Source organism: Taudactylus pleione, unplaced genomic scaffold (assembly GCF_031769625.1).
Source record: "Taudactylus pleione unplaced genomic scaffold, aTauple2 ptg000500l, whole genome shotgun sequence".
Taxonomy (NCBI): domain Eukaryota; kingdom Metazoa; phylum Chordata; class Amphibia; order Anura; family Myobatrachidae; genus Taudactylus; species Taudactylus pleione.
Window position 1 is genome coordinate 2,305,938 of NW_028284902.1, and position 22,491 is coordinate 2,328,428.

The 22,491-nt window shown below is 43.3% G+C and overlaps 1 protein-coding gene across 1 annotated transcript; it reads right to left on the reverse strand.

The window, feature by feature from the left end:
- Positions 1 to 2,770: 2,770 nt before the first annotated feature.
- On the reverse strand, positions 2,771 to 22,018 carry LOC148501834 (uncharacterized). Its single transcript, XM_088449905.1, has 6 exons — positions 21,908 to 22,018; positions 20,206 to 20,369; positions 19,901 to 20,114; positions 18,516 to 18,616; positions 3,171 to 3,308; positions 2,771 to 2,858 (listed from the first exon to the last, which is right to left on the reverse strand). Exons 1-6 carry the CDS (start codon positions 22,016 to 22,018, stop codon positions 2,771 to 2,773), a joined length of 816 nt encoding a protein of 271 aa, XP_088306031.1.
- Between the last annotated feature and the right edge of the window lie 473 nt (positions 22,019 to 22,491).

Below are 22,491 nucleotides of genomic sequence, written 5' to 3' on the forward strand. Positions count from 1 at the left end.
TGACTACTCTTTTCAATAAATTGTGGCATTTATATTTGCCAAATTTAAGTCTCCTTGTGGTTATTTAATTCCAATAAGCGGTTTAGATATTTAAGGTTATGCCAAGGGAAAATCTTCAGCCAATTGCCGGCTACGGCAACCTTGGACCACTTGTCCATATGTCATTCCCAGAGTGATTCCTTAAGATCTGCTTCCCCACATAACTCAAGGAGACACAATGTTACTGTGTGGTTACATAGGTAGTGGCACAGTCAGTGAGGGCTTGTACTGTAACCTGGCACAAGGGTGACCTGTAAATAATTAGTACTTGAACTGTGCCCCATCACCCACACAATAGTTTAATATATACGGTAAATGTACTCCAACTGTTCAGCATATAGTGCATTCTCATTTATCAATCTATTATATACTGTACTGTATGTCAGTTTAGGATGTGCACTGGTGCATATGTTCTGTAACTAGAATGCCATTGGTCTGGACACAAGTGTCCATGGGCGTAGCTACCATAGGTACAAGGGGTGCAGCTGCTATGGGGCCCAAAGCTTAGGGGAGGGGGCATCCTTTTTGTCACAGTTTCAGGTGTTATATAAATTTTTCACCATTGGGTGGTTATATAGGGGCCCTTACAAACTTTATGTCTCTGCACGTGTCATTTCAGGATCTGTATGAAATACCGCTGGACCTATGTCCCAACGACGGAAGACCGGCAGCAGTGAAGATCCTGACAGCTCCAAAGGTAAGTATTTACTAACCCTACTCACCCCCTAACCCTTACCCTCCTTTAGGGGTGCCTAACCCTAACCCCCCTCTAAGTATCTAAACCTATCCCCCCCTTCCCCGCAGCTTAAACCTAAGTCTCCCGGGGGAAGGGGGGGTGCCTAACCCTAACCTCCCCCCGGGTGTGCCTAACTCTAACCCCCCCTTCCCCTAGCCTGAACCTAACCCTCCCAGGGGGAGGTGCCTAACCCTCCCCCTGCAGCTGTCAGCGCCCGGTGCCAGGCTTACCTTTGTTAGGTATGCCGGTGTCAGGCTCCCGGCATAGGTCTAATGACAGGCATTGGGATTTCGACGCCTGTCATTAGTACCTTGCTGGGATTTGACAATCGGGAAGCCGGTGGTCGGCATTTCAACTGTCGGCTTCCTGACTGCATCCCGTCCTTTCACTTCCGTGAACAAACACACAGATGTCACAGATATAACATCCTATTGATCCCATGTATTCCTCCTTCCCTTCCTTTGGTGTTGGAAGGGGGGGGAGATGTTCTGGACAGAAGTGTGTTTATCGACAAGGCGATGGGGGTCAAAAGGGATGGGAATTAGCAATTTGGGAGCGAGATATCAACAAATATGGATAGGCGTAAAACCACTTCTGTCCTGATTTTTAGCCCTGGAAAGGGTGTGTGTGTGTATGTGTATGTGTATGTATGTGTGTGTGTGTGATACAGCACATTCCTAACCTGACTCCATTCGTGAAAAATGGCCTGATGCACCCCCAACTTTACCCCATGTGCCCCCAGCCACCTGATGTGCAGTTAACAAAGAGGAGACTGACCATTTATTAAAGGTAAAATCAATAGAAAAATTTCGCCATATTCTATTCCAAAAGATGCGAAAACGCATCCCGGCAAACTTTAACAATCGGAAAGTCCTGTCAAATATGGGGAAATCAGCCTGACACGCCCAAAAGATGCACTAACATTGGTGATCAGTATAGATGGCCCCCGAAGAGCCCTACTGAAGCTATTTGGGGTACTTATGTGCTGTCAATTGTCTCTATTTAGCGCCTTTGTCCAAGTTGTGAAGAATAGCATTAAGCAGTTTTATTTGGAGAAAATAAGTAGTCCTGTCAAATTTGGGGTACTAAAAAATGGGTGCAAGCATGGTTTAAAATTGCTGAATTGAAGTTTTAATAAACGTAAAGAACTCACCTTCAGCAAGCACCTGCAAACAATAAAACACCTCCCCCATACTTGCAAACCCCCCAAAAGTCTATTTAGCTAGTTTTAACATTTGTACCCCGACTTTGTATTTTTTTGCCCCCATTTTCAGAGTCATTTTTTGGGGTGTTTCTGACTTTTTAAAAAAAAAACTGGCGCAGTTATCCTTTGAGGTGAATCTTTTTCGCCTAATACACTGCATTGCGTTTTAGCTTACACGAAAACTCTTTGGAATTGAATACGGAGGAAACTTTCCGACTGGAGAAAAGTCGCAATCCGCTAAACTTTTTCGCGGATCTCGGCTTTTCACCTCTAATTGAATTCGGGCCTTAATGTTCAAAGTAGACTAATGAAAGTGAAGGCTCCATTTCTTGGCCCTGGCGTCTGAGGCATTAGCCAATGTTTCAAGTATCATTTGCTGGATTGTTTATAAAATTTATATTTTTATTATTTTCTAATGGATCGATAGGAAATTATATAATGTGATTAGAGTGGACTGATGTGTTACTACAAATGGGGTGACTTAAGTTTCCACCTTCTATATGTTTATCAAAAACTTCTCTGGAGTCAACTCAGGTATGTTAGACCCCTTTCACACTGCCATCAAATAACCCGGGTTACTGTGCAGTATGAAAGGGCCCAGTTGAAATAACCTGGGTAGAGCAACCCAGCATTTCAACTCGGGTATCAAGCAGGGTTGAACACAAATTCATCATGGCTCGTGGTGCAGTGTGAACAGGTAAACCGGGTTGAGGCGACCTGGGTCCCGTTTACTGCACAGGGAAGAAGAAACTAATTGATGATGTCATGAATGTGTTTCTGTGGTCACCGTGTTAATTCTTACAAGCCAGGATGCAATAGTGTTTAATACGGGCATTCATCACAGTAGAATCAGCCTGTTTTCCCAGTATGTCTTGGAACCTGCAAGAATAGAGTGTATTCAGCAAAGTACTGCAATATAATCGTATATCAACACATTTATTTGAATTGTAGCTTTTGTGTAATACTTATTGATGTTACGTTGTATTGTGCAATTTGTTTTTATTATGCACAAAATCACTTTTAAACGTCCTCAATAAGGTTCTGTTTTAAATTGTTTGTTCAACTTTAATAAAGTGTTTCAAAACAGAATCTTTGCAAAGGGGGGCATTTGTTCACCTCAGTAGCTGGCCCCGTAAACAAGTCTGGGTAATTATTACTCGCTACCCCCTTTGTGGGCGCCCATGTACGTACTTCTGCTCAGTCTGTATCAGGAATTCTACTGCTGCGGACGGATCTTTTTCCGCGAATGCCTCGTACATATATACTGACTGGATAAAGCCCATAATGTCTGCTATGGACATCTGCACTGTGACTGGTATGTCCGTGATCCTGTAAGAGACAAAAGGAAGGCAGGCAAAGGATTATTAACTGGGAGGGTGAGCAAAGGCAGATTTATACTAATTATAGGATTTCAAGGCTCAGCGACTTTTATAATGAATATTCAATGTTATATATATAGTGGCATAAGTCCCATGGATCTCGTTTGGTGCCAGGTATAACTTCTGTCCAGACAGTCTTTCAGTCTTCAGTCAGTTATTAGTGTCTCCTATGTTCCTGGTTCCTGCTCCTATTTCGGAATGACCCACTACTACTGTGCACATGGCTTGAGGGCCAGTGAGAAACTTCTCCTTATAGGCAGAGACCACAATAAGCCTGGTTCCAAGGCTTTATGTTTAGAAATTGATTACTGTCCTGTGTCCTCACAGACTGGAGTGAAGAATCTTTCCCTCACCCGTGGTATTGGGGCAGGCAGTAGGCTGTAAGGTAGCCCGTTAATAGCAGAATTGGTGCGGAGCCATCGCATACACTTTCCTCAGATCAGTGCAGGCAAATAACCTGTAGGTGCCCCAGTGATCTGGCAACAGTAGGTCCTCCATCTCGCTGTAGTGGGCCTGATTTTGGGATGTCAAAGCTCAGGGGTGGAATCACCGCACCTCCTAGAAAAAAAATTTAGGAAGGGCCCAGCAATGTCAATAAACCTCTCTGGGCTAATGGTGTGGTCTCTGAAGAGAAAAGCACAGGCCGCTTCGGAATATGCACATGCACAGGACACCCACATGCTCAGAAGTGGCCAAACTGTACATTATTCTTCTACTACAGTAGTACCAATGATTGGAATAAAATACCAGAGCAATGGCCCCGGGAAGGCTATGTGGCATAGTCCTGCCCCACTCACCTCCAGGCCCCATAGAGGCCACATCCCCCTCAGTGAAGGTAGTTCCGTTACTGTCAAACCCTCTACTTGGGAAGTGCACAGTTAAGGTGCTTTGTTACCCCAACAAATGACTGCCCAAGCAGGATAGATGGTCTTCTGTATAGCAAAAGGAAACAGTCCACACTGGGTAATTTTTTCTATCTTTATAAATGTTATCCTATTAAAGAGCAGTAATTATATGGGGAAGCTATCATTAGCTGAATATGTGCTGTCTACTATCATCTGCATTCACTATTGTGTGCTCTCAGCAAGTGCCCCCCAGCACCACCTGCAGGTCACAGTGCCCAAGTACCAAGTACAAATATTCCTTCTCAGCAAGTGCCTACTGGCACCATCTACAGTTCACACTGCTCAAGTACCAAGTACAACTATTCCTTCTCAGCAAGTGCTCACCGGCACCATCTACAGTTCACACTGCTCAAGTACCAAGTACAAGTATTCCTTCTCAGCAAGTGCCCACCGACACCATCTACAGTTCACACTGCTCAAGTACAACTATTCCTTCTCAACAAGTGCTCACCGGCACTATCAGCAGTTCAAAGTGCACTCATCAATATGTTGTTTGCCATTTTAGCTAACTGACTAATAGTGCTGTGCTACTTGTACTAAAAAGCTTGTTGATGTCTCTTACTATGTAGACATAACCAATTAGAAAACAAATATGTCCTTCAAAACCCATGATAAAATTGTACACTAGTCACTAGACTGGACCATACACTAGCTCCCAACTCAACTCATATTTAAATACTGTATAACTGCCAGAACCAACTTTGGATAATAGTCTAGACCCCTCATGTGACATTAACTTAAATCTTACTCTAACCACCAAACTCTATTTTGTACTCAAGCCACCATATTGGACCCTTCCTTGTACATTAGGCTACAGGCCGGACATTATGTTCTTTATTAACCACTGGACTGAGGTCTGGTTTACACAGTAGCATTGCAGCTGGGCGCTGCTTTGTACACTAACTTCTAGACTAGACAATATTAAGTAAACAAATTTCAAAACTTGTCTTTTCTTAGTACTCTATGCAGATTTGTGTAATTAACCAGGTCTATTACCTTGTCGAAGCCGGATGATTGGCTGAGACCAGATCTTAAAATTAATATCGAGCAACGCCATCTTAGGTTGCCCCTGACGACGCCATTTTGCGTCGTCAGCATGAAACCATTGTGTGCGATGCTAAAATGCTATTATTAGCATCGTGCGACCGCATTGCTACTGCATACTGTTAAAAGTCCTACCATATCCCATACGCACATTAAATCATACATATAATATACAAGACGCACAGCACACAGTCGCACTGTTTAGCAAAGCACTGTATACATAAAACGCACTACGCATATTAGCGACTACACACAATATCCTTAAACTTACACATACCAAAACTTATAAAAAGGTTCCCCACAATTAAAGGCTTAATATTAGAGGTTATATTAGCGAATAATCATGTTGTGAAATGTAATGTATACGATATTTAAGGTACATAAGCTAGTAAACATATCATGTTTGGTACCATTCTAAAGCACTGTTTGTTTACAGATTTCCGGTTTGACCCGCAAGGAAATCGCATCATGTGTTCGCAAGATATGAACAATATGAAAATAGAGGTTAGAATGGTTAAAATGTATGTAGTGTTTTTCTGCTAGTTTAAACCAGTTCTTCGGCGGGAAAACCACACAAAGCAACACTGAAGAACTGGGACATGCCCCTAGTGATGCTTGTCCAATGACCTGCATCATACCAGAATGTCCACGAGCAAGATCCAATGGAAATTCGTTATCTAGTTTCTTTGTTCTGGGAGGGTATATAGCTTGCATGCTGGTTCTAGTCTACAGCCATTTTTTCTTGGATGACCACAGACTTCGGGACTGATGACTGTTTGCTGGGACCGGTGCGCACGCGTATGTATTGGGCTGTATCATATTATGTATTTCATTGCCTTTGAGCTAATTGTGCTAGATGAAAGCGTGTAACTTTCTTTTATTACAATAAGAAGTTTTGTGCGTTGGAAACACAATTATTGTCTGGACAGCGATTATTTCTCTCTAGCGATTTTAAGGTATTCATAGATGGGGCTCGCAAATGATTTTCACATCACACTGATTCGCACGATAGCAAACATACTTCGATTCCGCAACAAAATGGTAGAAGGCGCCATAAGCAGGCAAGAACGCACTGTGTTCGAAACCCTGATACCATTCATTGTTGTGCATTGTTGTATTGATAGCGTGATTACATTGTTTAAGTCTCTTAATCATACTGCCATATCTGAGAAAAAGTTTAAATTCTTTTCTGCGCAGAAAAGGTGCATGATAAACATGTATGTATGGTGAGAATAGAGTTACTGTGTGTTCCCTATTTACTGGGGTTACTGAAAAGCAGGTGTATTGCATATAAAGGAGTACTGTTTGTTTCCTACTGACAGGGTTACTTTGTGTTCCCTAGAGGTGAATCAGCTCTCAGTGTGATCACAGAATTCATTGATCAGTTAGGTTCTTTGGGCATTGTGATTGAACCACACGGTCAGGGCAGATCGTGAATGTGAACTGAGTTGTGGTGGATGAAATCACTGCCAAGCAGTGGAAAGTAGTCAAAGAGGGATTTTCTTTTTTTACCAGGTACCATGTGTTCCAGCGGGTTAGGAGGTACTTTGTGTTCCCTATCCTGAAGGGAGGATATTGTATAGGCGGCATTCTGCTGCTTGTTGTGTAGGTTAACTGTAACGATTAGCGGGTTGGTTGTACACAGCAGGTGAAGTTGTGCGGACGCGGTTTATGAAATTTCGTCTGCCGGTCCACATACTAGCGAAAAGTGCTTAGCGTTTTCCCAGATGGGTGCCCGGCTGTCGCTTGGTAGGGTGGATGATGCGCTGCTTGTGGAAGAGCTGACAGGGTCGGCACGGCATATAATGCATACTAAGTATGGAGCGTATGCAACTGCGCACTGTAGTGTATGGATTAAGATGATGAGAAAGTGTGTAAAACCTTTTCCGAAGATTGGCAGTTTTGATGAGGAAATATTGAACAATGTTAGAGATAGCATCTGTGTGGTGAAATCTCTGAAGAAAAGAGTAGAATATAACGATTGTTTGAAACTGTGGCAGCATGAGGAAAACATGTGGCGTAGCGGTGTGCACGCGGCGAAAAATAGCGTCGCATCCACAATGCAAGGGAGCGTGCACGCAATGCACAGTAGCGTTATGTGCGCGCCACAAGGGAATGCATATTCATAGCATGGTAGCATTGCCAAAAGTAGCGCAGGCGCACCCCCACCGCCCTACGCGGTGTGAGGTGGAGATACAGCCCATACCAAAAATTATATAAATGTAACAAGTAACTTGTACCCGCTCCTGAGTAGTTCTAAGGAAAATGTTCATGAAGCAGATGATGAACCTGTTGTAATGTCAGCCATTTCTCATGCAGTGCAAATGTTAATGTTCCTTTACAGCAGGTACAGGAAGTGCCCTCACCAATGGTAGTAGCAGAAGTGCTACCACCCGCAGAAACAGTAACGGAAACTGGTGTAAATAATATCATACGTTGCAGTAATAGACTGAACCCCCCAAGTACCAAGGCCAAAGGTAACGGTGTGGTAGTCATGCATCCAGTCCGGACAATAACAGTTCCAAATGGGAATCCGGACGCACGTGGTGTAGTGCCTACAAGGGAGGTAGCAATGCATTGTCCATGGACGAGAGTGGAGCTACATTCCATAATGACAGATTTCCCTTACCCTAGAAAGAGTTAGCAAAGTGCCAGAGATTTATAAAAGATTTAGGTAATGCTCATGAGCCAAACAACAAAGATTGGCAAGTGGTGTTTCTTCCACACAATACTGATGTGAAAAAGTTTGTCATGGCTTGTGTATTGGATGGAGATAGTCCCTTAACTGACAAGAGTAATCAGGATAACATAACCCACATAATCACCCAATTGGCCGTATATTTTCCAGTGGTAGTTAACTGGAGTAAAATTTTTACAATTAAACAGAAGGAGAGTGAGTCTGCAGAAGTTTATTTCACCAGAGCGCTGCAGACTATTACCCAGTACACTGGGATAGAGGACATAAAAGATAGCACACACCACAGGGCAATGGTCATCACGGTACTTATGGATGGTCTTGAAGACAATCTAAAGACCAGGGTTCAGACCTCACATCCTGGGTGGAGGGGAATTACGATAGACACCCTCAGCGAAACTGCTATTGAACATAACAAAAACATCCTCAAGAAGCGTGAAACACAGAGTGAGAAGCTAATGGCTGTTAGCTTTCAAGCTCTTGAAACAATGCATTTACAGCCACCAGACACCTACTCACCTGCGCAACTACAAGTTCTCAATGCACAACATCCTGCACAGTCACAAATTACACAGCCATACCACACATATCACACTCGGCAACAAAACACATATCAACATACCATGCCTCAGAACACGTTCCACACACAGCCACAACCCCCATATCCACATCCCCAACCAATTATCTTTCCACACTCCCCAATCCACACAACAACAACCTTTCAAACCATACTCTCCACAAAAGTGTTAGAACTGCAACCAAAGCAAGGAAACAGGCACCATTTAACCAGGGAATTCCAAACCATCCCCAGAATGCAGGAAATTTTCTGCAATCGCCTGCTCACATAGTGGCAGTAAATGCTTTATTTGAGCAGAACAATCTGCTCTAGGGGTCAGGTCACACCTGTAGTCTGCAGCCAGTCAGGTTAACTGGGAGTACTAGGGAAGAACCTGTAATGATGGTTGATGTAGCTGGTACTAAACATACTTTTCTTGTAGACACAGGGGCGACCAGATCAGTGTTAAAATCTCCATCAAATTACAGGTGACTGGCAAGACATTACCAGCAATGGGTGTAATGGGTAAAGTGCAGCATTATCCTTTAACCAAATCTGCAGAGGTTACTATTGGGCCATTGCATACCAGGCATTTCTTTCTCCTGGCAATGGTGGCTCCTACTAATCTTCTGGGAAGGGATTTGTTGTGTAAAATGGGATGTGTCATTTATTGTACCCCTGATGGTATATTTTTAGATATAGAGGGTTGCGCACGAGGTAAGGGATATATTGGATACTCCGCAAAGGTTAATGCTTCACTCTACCATTCTAGAGCAAAGTCCATCACAGGTAAAGAAGATGTTATCTCAAATACTGGGTTCCCTTTGAACCAAAGATGGACAGGACACTGGATTAATGGAAAATGTAACTCCTGTAATGATCAACTTAAAGGTGGGAAGACAGGCTCCAAAAATCCCTCAGTACCCTTTAAAACCAGAGGTGGAGTTAGGGGTGTATCCCATAATTGAGAGATTGCTCCAGCAGGGGATTTTAGTCCGTACAACTAGTGTAGCCAACAGTCCCATCTTCCCTATGAAGAAGAGTGGTGGGAGAGGTTATAGGTTAGTACAGGACCTTAGAGGGGTTAATAAGGTAGTTGAGAGCCAATTCCCTGTAGTGCCAAATCCAGCTGTCATTCTCATGCAGATCCCACCAAATGCAACCCATTTTACTGTCATTGACCTCTCTTCTGCCTTCTTCTCTATCCCTCTTCATCCTGACTGTCAGTATTTATTTGCTTTCACATACAAGGGAGTACAATACACATGGATACGGTTGCCCCAGGGCTTCATAGACAGCCCTAGTATCTTCTCCCAGGCCTTCCACGACTGTTTACAATCTTTTCAACCTGCAAATGAATCTGTTCTAATCCAATATGTAGATGATTTATTGTTGTGTTCTGATTCATTTATGTCATGTTTAAATGATACTAAACTACTGTTGCTTCATCTCTCACAGATAGGACACAAGGTTGCCAAGGACAAATTACAGCCATGCCAGACCAGGGTTAAATATTTGGGACACAGCCTAACCAGGGATTACGACATCTAACTACTGACAGAATACAGGCCATACAGACCATGACACTTCCACAGAACCAACAGCAAATCCGTACCTTCTTGGGCATGTGTGGATACTGCAGATCATGGATCCCAGGCTTTTCTATTTTGGCCTTACCTTTGCAGGAACTGGTGTCATCCTCAAAACCCAACCGTGTCACACACACTGAGGAAACAGAGCAGGCTTTCCTTAACCTTAAGGACAGTCTGACAAGAGCACCTGCATTGGGAATACCAGATTTTGAAAAAACATTTTATTTATACTGTACGCAAGCTAATGGTTGTGCAGCAGGTGTCCTCACACAAAAACATGGTGATGCCAGTAGACCCGTAGCATACTACAGTGCACAATTGGACATTGTGGCAAGATCACTCCCAACGTGTTTAAGAAGTGTAGCAGCGACTGCTCTATTGGTCAGTAAGAGTGAGGATGTAGTATTAGGCCATGATATGATTGTTTATACACCCCATTCTGTGTCTGCTTCGCTGAATTCTGCCCAAACCAGACATGTTTCCTCAGCTAGGTTCACAAAATGGGAACTAGCTCTAATAGCACCAGCAAATATCACCATTAAATGGTGCAGTACGTTAAACCCAGCAACATATTTACCATATGTGCCTCAGGATGCGCAAAGGGTGGAGAGTGGTGAGTCGCTGGTGGAAGGTGAGTTCTGCAGGTATATTGATGCACATGATTGTATGGAATATTTGAATCAGACCTTTACTGCAAGACCTGACATATGTGATACACCTTTAGAAAATGTAGATGTGACATCTTACATGGATGGGAATTGTCATAGACAAACTGACACTGGAGAGTTATGTACAGGTTATGCTGTGGTAAATGACGAGGATGTTATAGAAGCCGAACCCCTTGGTCCACCTCACTCAGCCCAAGTGGCTGAACTGGTGGCATTAAGGAGAGCATGTGAACTGGCAGAAGGTAAGTCAGCTAACATCTACACTGACTCCAGGTATGTCTTCGGGGTAGTGCATGATTTTGGAGCTCTTTGGCATCTGAGAAATTTTATGACAGCAGCAGGCACACCAGTGGCACATTCATACCACATAAATGGACTGTTGACAGCAATTCAAAAACCAAAGGCAGTGGCCGTCATTAAGTGTAAAGCCCATACATGTGAGGATGATCCAGTGTTACTGGGCAATAACAAGGCAGATGAAGCTGCCAAATGGGCAGCAGGTTTAAGAGTGAACATGCCAATTAACCAAATGATGATGTTTCAAACAATTGATATGCTGAAATTAATTGAGATGCAAAATTTGTGTTCCATTCAGGAAAAGGCAGTCTGGAGATCCAAGGGATGTGGGCAAGAGTCCTCTGGACTCTGGAGAGATGGACAAGGTAAGCCCGTGGCACCCAAGGCATACTACCCAAGCTTGGCTGAGGCAGCGCACGGTCTGACTCACCTGGGAAAGCAAGGTATGTGCAAGTTGGTCAGGGCATATTGGTGTGGACCAGGTTTCTCTTCCCAAGCCGAAAAGAGGGCAATGTCCTGCTTGACATGCTTGAGGAAAAATGTTGGAAAAACAATATCAACGGAGCCATCTCACATCCCTCCGACAGACGGACCTTTTCAGGTAATACAAATTGATTTCATCCAATAATCACTCTGCAGGAGTCTCAAGTATGTATTAGTATGTACAGATGTGTTTTCTAATTGGGTTGAGGCATATCCAGCTGCCACTAATACTGCTGCGTTTACTGCTAAAAAGATTGTTCAGGAATTTGTATGCAGGTACGGGATTCCTAGAATCATAGAAAGTGATAGGGGTACTCATTTCACCAGATGTGTCTTCCAGAACATGTGTAAGTTGATGGGTATTAATAGTAGACTTCACACCCCTTATCGACCGCAAGCCAGCACAAAGGTGGAGAGGATGAACAGTACTATTAAGAATAAGCTGAGTAAGATCATGGCAGAAACTGGACTAGGATGGCCAGAAGCTTTACCGCTAGTCCTTCATAGCATCAGGACAACTCCTAGACACCCTGTTAATTTGTCCCCCTTTGAGATACTGTTTGGGAGACAACCTCATTTGATTATAAGTCTGCAGGAAGATTTGAAAAGTAACAACGAGGTTACTGTAAGGTATCTTATAACAATGAGTAAACAGTTGAAACAGCAGCAGCAGAAATTTAAATTGTTGTCACCTGATATGCCTGAAACAAACTGTCATGATGTTGAACCTGGAGAATTTGTTATGATCAGAAATTTTGTACATTCAGGTTGTCTGACAGATCAGTGGGAGGTCCATATCAAGCGTTGCTGACAAGTACGACATCCTTGAAAGTGGCAGAGAGAGATACCTGAGTCCATTCCACTCACTGCAGAAAGGTCAACTATCCGGTGGAGATACAAGGCGGAGTCAAGGCAGATAACGTGGACCTGTCGATTGCAAGCTTGTTCTGGGAGAGTTCAAGACTGCAGTGAGATACCTGAGCTAGGGAAATTTATAGCCCATTATTCCAGCAATGGAATGGCGGGCTGTGGTTGCGTTCCTATTTTCTTCCAGAGTTCTCATCATCCTTGTTTGGTTCAGGATGTCCTGTTTCTGTTATGGTGGGCAGAGGATGGAGGGAGAGGTCGATGATGATATTGATGGAGTGGAGTCGGAAGAAGGAGCAATACAGTCACAAAGGCGGTACCTGACCAAACTCAGTACAGTAATTGCTAAGAGAAACTCGGAGACAGTGTGAAGGTTTATCGTCTGAGGAATATTGTATTTTTGAGTTTTGTGGGTCCGTAGTTGATGAGAGATGTACCCAACTGTGCCAACCTAAGTATAAACAGTATTGGGGTGGGTATCCTTTTGAGGATTATCATACCATGGTGGGCAAAGTTTTAAATCAGACTGACTGTTGGGTGTGCTCTCACGTGCCTCAGGGACAACATAATGTAGGGTTAGTGCCATTTCCATTAAATGTCTCTGAGGTATTAGAATTGCAACAAGGGAAGACGCTGGATGGAAAATTTCTTATGTCCAAACCACCTCATTTTAAACTCCACCAGTACCAAGTAGATAGATCACTTTTGTGTTTGAACATCACCAACTTCAACAAACTAGGAAGTTGGGAGGTGACTGGGAATAACCAGACGATGACCTTCTCACTAAGAGCTAATAATGAACCTATAAATTTTGAACTTTTATGCACAATTAGATTAAGTGAGAGACACTTCCAGTATCGGTATACACATAGTGACACCAAAGAAATGGTTGGTAGGGTACCAGAAGGGTACTGTGTCAGGGTTATACAACCAGAAACGTGTGTTAGTCAGATGGGAGAACCTGAGAGAGAATCATTTGCTAGGGAAATGTGTTTAATTATTATGATGCATTCTATTCCTTACGTTCTCCCCGATGATGTGTATTTTATATGTGGAAGGAAAGCGTATAAGTGGCTCTCTCCAAGTTCAGAAGGTTTATGTTATCTGGGAAGGGTACTCCCAGAGGTTATGACCCTTACACATGGTGAAATGCTTGGTATTCATAAAAACACACCATCATCATATATGATACCTGGTGATGTACATACAGCCACACAGTTGATTAGCGAAACAACTGGCTTTTAAGTTTTAGTAGCATTAGATCCCACCAGGATCGCTCGGGGTACTTTAAATTTTAGATACATTCAAGATCTTGCTAAATTAATAGATAATATCACCGAGATGTATGATGACACGTTTAGGTACACAGGTAAGGAGTTACAGGCCTACAAGAAAGAACTTGTGCAACATAGACTAGTATTAAATAATTTAACAGCTGTCACTGGAGGGTACTGTGTGACTTTAGCCACCCAATTTGGTTTAAAGTGTTGCACGTACATCACAAATAACACTAGTGACCCCAAGGAGGTGATAGACCAGAAGATTGATGAAATTCTGCAGCTGAAATGGGAATTTTGAAAGAACCATAATGCCTCATTGACTGAGGTAGAGGAAAAGGTAGAATAGTGGTTCTCTTGGTTGAACCCTGTAAAATGGTTCTCCGGTCTAGGAGAGTGGGTCCAGGAAATGGTGGCTAGTGTAGGTAAGCTCCTGATCCTCATATTGGTTGTCATCTTAGTAATTCGCTTATGTGTCAGATGTGTTCCTGCTATGTTGAAGTGTGGAAAATGTAATGCTAAAGTAAACCAAGAGAATTAAATTATGATGGTGGTTAGTAGTAATAATATGCATACTAAGGTAAATGAAGAACTGTATTACAACCCTGAACTAGAATGTACCATCAGATGATGTATAGATTTAGCCATGCATGAAATGTATTATTAAATGTTATTTTAAACATCCTAAATAATGTAAGTCCCTATCCCCTTCAAGACTTCCTTTATAGGTTAGGTGCATCCCCACATCTTCCCAATGATCTTCCAAGATCCACGGTGTGCGTATAAGGGTAGTTTTATGTTCTTCCCAGAGACACATCATTGATGGTTTAATGACCACATTGTTCCATCCCATAATATAATATTAAGTAATATTTCATAGTGTAAGACTAAAAATAAATTTAAGACCAGAGTGTGATAGCGTGTTGTTTGCTATCAAAGTGTGGACTGTCGAAGCCAGATAACTTGCTAAGACCAGATCTTAAAATTAATATCGAGCGACGCCATCTTAGGTTGCCCCTGACGATGCCATTTTGCGTCGTCAACATGAAACCATTGTGTGCGATGCTAATATGCTATTATTAGCATCGTGCGACCGCATTGCTACCGCATACTATTAAAAGTCCTACCATACCCCATACGCACTGTTTGTTTGCAGATTTCCAGTTCGACCGGGAAGGAAATCGCATCATGCGTTCGCAAGATATGAACAATATGAAAATAGTGGTTAGAATGGTGAAAATGTATGTAGTGTTTTTTTTTACTAGTTTACTTTAAACCAGTTCTTCGGCGGGAAAACCACACAAAGCAACACTGAAGAACTGGGACATGCCCCTAGTGATGTTATATGAACTGTCCAATGACCTTCATCATTCCAGAATGTCCACGAGCAAGATCCAATGGAAATTCGTTATCTAGTTTCTTTGTTCTGGGAGGGTATATAGCTTGCATGCTGGTCCTAGTCTACAGCCATTCTTTCTTGGATGACCACAGACTTCTGGACTGATGACTGTTTGCTGGGACCGGTGCGCACGCGTATGTATTGGGCTGTATCGTATTATGTATTTCATTGCCTTTGCGCTAATTGTGCTAGATGAAAGTGTGTAACTTTCTTTTATTACAATAAGAAGTTTTGTGCGTTGGAAACACAATTTCTCTCTAGCGATTTTAAAGTATTCATAATCTGTATCCACAATAGATGTGAGATTTGCTTATGCCATCCGACAATACAAACAAGCAACATAACACAAAATTTTACAGCAAAAGTCCTGCTGGTGTCTCTGTGTACCTCTTCGAAACTGGTCAGTATGACGACCACGTAGACCACAGGGTGACTAATTTTGGGAGACCCGACTAGAAATGCTTTGGACTAGAATTAAATTTCATGTACACACTACAGAGAAACTTTATATCACTACCGCTGGAAACGTTGCATCTGGGGAAATTCACTCATCACTGTTATTAACCCAGTTTTTTACTGCTAACTCCTGAACAGTACACTTTAAAAATAGGATAAAGAGGTTGTTCCCATATTGCAATATAACATATTAATGCCATGTTTAAAATTTTTGAACGTGTCACAACCTAATTTTCTTGTGGTAACATTTGCCACAAGTGCAGTAAATTGTACTTATAAAAGAGCAAAAAGCACATAGAAAGCACATTAATACATGTGACTAAATCACATCTGAATCTAATTCTAACCATTCTTTCAGTGGATCAGCGTGACCTAGGCCTAAATCATAGATGAAAATATAGATGTATAAAGTATGAGCAAATATATTACATACACACAACAATACACATCCAAACAGGCGCTAGTGATACCAATAACCTCAAACACTAATTGATTGTCCACTGGAGGACTGCACCTAACAAAAAATAAGGAGCTGTTGCCTCATTCAAACATAAACAAATTGGATAAACAAAGAATGGAGCGTTTACCACTTTTGAAACAGCGCTTCATTCTTTGTTTATCTAAATCATAGATATGAAACTACTGATGATTTGAAGGAAACTCCAAAACCATGACTCTGATCTGAAAATGAGAAGTTTGCAGAGACCACAGGCACACCATGGTGTGTGTTGGGATTGTACAGGCACACCCTAATGTTGGCTAGTGCTACAGTCTCCTGTCTGCACCAGTCTCTCTGGCCTTCCCACGTCTGTGCCAGTCTCTCTGTGGCAGTCTTTCTCTTTCCCTATGTGCCATTCTCTCTTTATTTTCCCTCCCTGCTGAAGCCTATCTTATTCCTCTATGCCAATTTCTCTCCCTCTGTCTTCCCATATGTGTCTCTGTCTCCCCACTTTGTGTGTGTGATTCTATGCTTAATCTTTGTGTGTGATTGCTCCTTTTTTCCCCCCTCTGTGTGTCTGTCTCTGATTTTGTATGTACACTTATTTCTCACTTTGCCTCTACCTTTGTTATTGTGTTTTTCCATTAACCCCTAATAATCTCCCTCATGCCCTTCACCTTCTCCTCTCCCCCCTAGTTTCACTTTTCACTCTTTCTACTTTTTCCCCCAGTTACCTTTCTCCTCTTCTGCCAAAGTGTATGAAGTCCTGGTGTCTGCTGATTAGAAGCAATGAGGATGAATGGAGGTACAGACACATCTAATGCCAACTAAATGAACCTGAGGTTGGCAGCTATACATCTCTGATTTTATTAATTTTTGTGAAGCAATGAAATAATGAACTTTTTCAACAGTACATTATACATCCTACTCATCAAGCTCAAAACATAATTTGCACACACACTAATGGAGGTTTGAGATGCAGCCAAACAGGAATTCTCTGCAGGCTGACCATGAAATGGCTAATTATGCCTCTGTAAGGGTTAGCCACATTCCCTCCGGTGGCTGATAATACCCCTTCTTGGTTATCCCCTGCTATTGCACTCCCACAGAGGATCCTTCAATCCCCAGTACAACAATACCCCTATGCCTATTGCAGGTGGTCAGCATTGTCAAGCACATCTCAATGACTAGCTGCGCCATCTCAGTGCTGACACTGGTCATGCTGGGTTCAGTTGGAAGGAAAGAGGTGGCGCACTTCCAATTAAGAGGGAGTATTAATCCTTCTAAAGAGGACAGGTGGAGAAGATGCCTATAGAAACCAATCAGATCCTACCTATCATTTTGTAGAATGTACTGGATAATTGATAGCAAGAAGCTGATTGTTTGCTATTAGTAATACCGCCACTTGTCCTTTTTAGAAGGTTTAAAACACTGTTTTATGTCACCAAGTGATTAGTGTGATTCTGTGAGTCATGGAGCAACCAAGTAGCTCAGCACATCTGATGCCCCAGTGATGACTCAGTTGCTGTGACAAAAGGGAGAATTAATTTCATGAAAATGTTGCTAGACACCATCTATAGACAGTGCTAGACACCATTCCTAGACAGTGCTACACACCATCCATAGACAGTGCTAGACACCATTCCTAGACAGGGCTACACACCATCCATAGACAGTGCTAGACACCATTCCTAGACAGTGCTACACACTATCCATAGAGAGTGCTAGACACCATTCCTAGACAGGGCTACACACCATCCATAGACAGTGCTAGACACCATTGCTAGACAGGGCTACACACCATCCAAAGACAGTGCTAGGCACCATCCCTAGACAGTGCTAGACACCATCTACAGTATAGACAGTGCTAGACACCATCCATAGACAGTGCTAGACACCATCCCTAGACAGTGATAGACACCATCCCTAGACACCATCCCCAGACTGTGCTAGTCACCATCCATAGACAGTGCTAGACACCATCCCTATAGAGAGCTAGACACCATCTCTAGACAGTGCTAGACACCATCTCTAGACAGTGCTAGACACCATCTCTAGACAGTGCTAGACACCATCTCTAGACAGTGCTAGACACCATCTCTAGACAGTGCTAGACACCATCTCTAGACAGTGCTAGACACCATCTCTAGACAGTGCTAGACACCATCTCTAGACAGTGCTAGACACCATCTCTAGACAGTGCTAGACACCATCTCTAGACAGTGCTAGACACCATCTCTAGACAGTGCTAGACACCATCTCTAGATAGTGCTAGACACCATCTCTAGACAGTGCTAGAAACAATCCCTAGACAGTGCTAGACACACTCCAGCAATTCGCACCCTGCACACTCCTACAGTAGAGACCATTGACTCCTGTTGATACCAGTGTTACATACACACACATTATATATATATATATATATACGCATCTCTCTTGATCTATTTCATAAGAGACTATTTCTTCTTTAATTACTCACCACATCTTGTCTTTTAGTGGCACAGCTTCATATATCTTTTGGTATTGGCATAGCATGTGGTCTGTAGACTTCACAGAATACATGAATAAAGTTTCCCATACCTGCAAAGTTTAATAAAAAAGAAAAGGAAAAAAAAAGGAAAAAAAATGTCTAGGTGTGAAGATTTTGTAATATTAAACAAGTCTCAGTTTCAGATCTTAGGAAACCTCTGGTGCCCAACTAAGTAACTAATTTATTTATTAACATTTAGTTATATCTGGGGTACTTGAAACAGAGAAGGAACAATGGTGTAATAGGCCCTGAAAATGAGGAACCAGGCTGTAGTAAATGCAGTCTTAGCTGGAACACAGACACTTGGTGTAACAGGCACATCAGGATAAATACAGAACAGAGGGCCTGATTCAGACCCGGTCGCAAGCACTGAGCACTTGCAACCGGGTCGATGGTGGCCCAAAGCTCACGCGCATGATGGAGCCGGCTCCGTCGTGGGTGCATGCGCGAGACCCCACTAGCGATGGGCACTCCGTCGCTCCGGGTCTCGCACCAAAGGGGGCGAGCTGTCGATGTTGAGTGACAGCTCGCCCCGTTTGGTGGGCGGGCTGGGGGGGGTGGCTGCCCAAACGGAGGCGTTCCCATGAGAACGCCTACCGTTTGGGGGCGGCTCCACTGACATCACAAGTGATGTCAGTGGAGAGCTTCCGGCTCTGTTAGAGCCGAAAGCTCTCTAGGGCTTGCGATGGGTGAGACCCTACCACAAGGGTCTCATCGCAAGCCCGATGTTCGCGATGGTCTTGACCACCGCGACCATCATCCTGGCCACTCGCAATAGCTGTGGGTGGTCAACCACAGCTATGCGAGCGCCCAGGAGGCCGCTCCAAAAAAAAAAAAAGCCCGACCATGATTCAGAGCGAGCGCTCTGTCAGAGCGAGCGACTCTGAATCAGGCCCTGAGTAAACATAACTGAAACCTGAAACTAGGAAATTCATATCAGATGAAGTGAATTGTGTTGGCAATTTTCTGGAGTCAAGGGCTGCTTTATATAGGATGCTCTCAATGTCCATTGACTAGCTGGGTCATCTGAGCACTGTCTCTGAAATCATGTTGGGATCGATCAGTCACCTGATTAAATCTAATATTGCCGCGCCCACTGCTGGATAGTAATCGCATACGGGAGATGTGATACTTAGTAATATTGTGGAATGAAGTGTGGATAATTCCAAGATGGCACCGCCGAACACGATAAATGTTGCTAAGACCCTGATGTGTGACAGATACTTATAAGAAATTACTCATAACACACCAGTATTCTTAATATGATTTAATGGTCTATGCATTCCACTTAAATTATATCTAATCATAAATCAACTATTGAGGCACTGTCTCACCTCTCTCATTAGTTCTGTAAGGTCTTCTGACAGATCACCATATTCAATACCAGTGTAAGGATGGAAAGCGTGAATAGCAAGGCAGCCATTGGCCTTGAGCACTCTGGCTGCTTCCTGGACAAATTTATCGACCTCGAACCAATGAGCAGCGAGACCGGCATTCACCAGGTCCACAGAGGCATCTTTCAGTGGTAACTTCTCAGCTTGGGCCACCCTAGAGAGGAGAGACCATGTGTGATGTCATGCAGCCTAGTTTTGTTATAGATTGTGATATCTGGGTGGTTTAATGCCTGTATGATACTCACATGTAGGACACATTCTCCGCTAAAGTGTATCGTCTGGCCAAATTTATTTGAGATTCACTGGTATCTATTCCCAGAACCTTCTTGAAGTGAGGAGCTAGTGGCAAAGTGTATCGCCCAGTCCCACAGCCAACATCCACCGCCATTTTAGGAGGCTGCCCTTGGTGCTAAGAAGAGAGACAGGATACATTTAGTGAAGAGTTACTGATCTCAGTATGTGGCAGCTTTCAAACTTTGACACTGCAAATTACAGGTGCACACAGTTGACATTGCACCCATAGGGCTTGTGCAAGCTTTGATGGAGCGACCCATGGTGCATCTAAAGGTGAACCAAAATGGATTAGTGCCGCTGTAAGTGGGCATCTAAGTATCAGAATTGGTTGCTGCATTAGCATAAAGATGGAGGCGCATCTGCGTCCGTCTCACAATCAGGACCAATGTATCACATTACCGGGTTAGGTTGCAGGAGGTGAAAGCGAGGAGTAGCATGCAGGGGAGATTAGGGAGTTCAATCGGACATTCTGGGCTGCCATGGGGCAGGTGCAATGTCTGTGAGTGTTGCCAATGGATCCGCGGCGCAGCCGGTGGAGATCTGAATAGGACGCCCACCGCCAAAGCATTAGAGTAAAGATGCTGCAGTGGCTGCAACAAAAGGCACAGCTGCTATTGCAGCAGCGCCCGCCTCTGATTCACACCCATTGTATATACCCTGTAGACACTACGGTGGTATAATGATGTCTATGGTTTTTATTGCTTTTCTTGAAAGATTAGTTTTTTTATCTGTTATTATGTTTTAATATAATCTCTGTATAATTAGTCATTTATCATATCATTGTTAATATGGTATGATAATTGCATGATCTACTTACATTGGACTCCACCCACATTGTTAGGGTGATGCTAAAGCCTATGGAAGATAATACATCGCAGATGTGGCGCGAATCTCACCTTATTTCGGTTAACCAGGCTTCGTCACTGCTGCAGTGGAGAACGGGTTGGGTATGAAATCCTGGCTGTCAGGATGCCGCTGGTCAGAATACCGACACCCATAGGAAGTAATGGTAAGTATTTTTCTAACCCCTACCCTAACCCCTACCCTAACCCACCCTCCCCGGTGCCTAACCCTAACCTCACCCCCTAGTGCCTAAACCTAACTTCCCCCTCCCCGCACCCTAAACCTAACACCCCCTCCCCGGTGACTAACCCTAACCTTTCTCCCTAGTGCCTAAACCTAACCTCCCCCTCCCCGCATCCCAATCCTCCCCGGTGCCTAACCCTCCCCCTAATGCCTAACCCTAACCCCGCTATCTAACCTCCCCCTAACACCCCAATACTTATCTTTGGGATGCCGATGGTCGGGATACTGGCGCCGGGATCCCGACCAGTCGGGATTCCCGCGTCGGTATTCAGACTGTCGGCATCCTGCACGCCGGGATGCCGACTACATCCCGTGGAGAACAGCCTGTAAATATTCTGAATGCTATTAATACTGTATTTCATTCATACTAAGAGTAGTTTTGAACATATTGAATTAATAAGTCTACTTGAACATTTACCAGTACTATGAATAAAGGTACCAGTAACCCACATACACTGCGGAAGGTCCCACAAGTTATTATAAGATGTGTCATATACTGTATGATATAAACACGCATGAACATAGAGAGGAACCATTGCATAATGTACATTGGCAGCCTATACTTACTTTGTCTTTCACATAACATAAAATCATATCCACGACTTTGCTGGAGACTGGGATCATGTACTTCTGATACACTGATGAGAATTCCTTCTTGGTGAATAACTGATCAGCCATGATTGTTGGATTAGCTTGATAATGATAGGTGTGAATCTGTGCAAATAATGAAAAGAAAAATCAAATATATCAGTGTAATGAAATACATATGTATAATATGGAGAGAGAGAGATAGGGGGTCTATGTACTAAAAGCCTTGGAGAGTGATAAAGTGAAAGGAGATAAAGTACCAACCAATCAGCTCCTAACTATCACGTTACAGGCTGTGTTTGAAAAATGACAGTTATGAGCTGATTGGTTGGTACTTTATCTCCATCCATTTGCTCTCTCTCCAAGGCTTAGTATATAGACCCCATAGAGAGAGCGAGAGAGAGGTGCACGCAATTCACACGCAATGCCGATATTCTAGTAGTCGAGCGATTATTTGCTACTGCGCACGCATGAAAAGTGCAGAAAATCCCTAAGGCGCAGGCGTTACACAGAGTGGTCGCACAAAGATGCTGTTACAATCGGGACAGACGGTATCAGATATG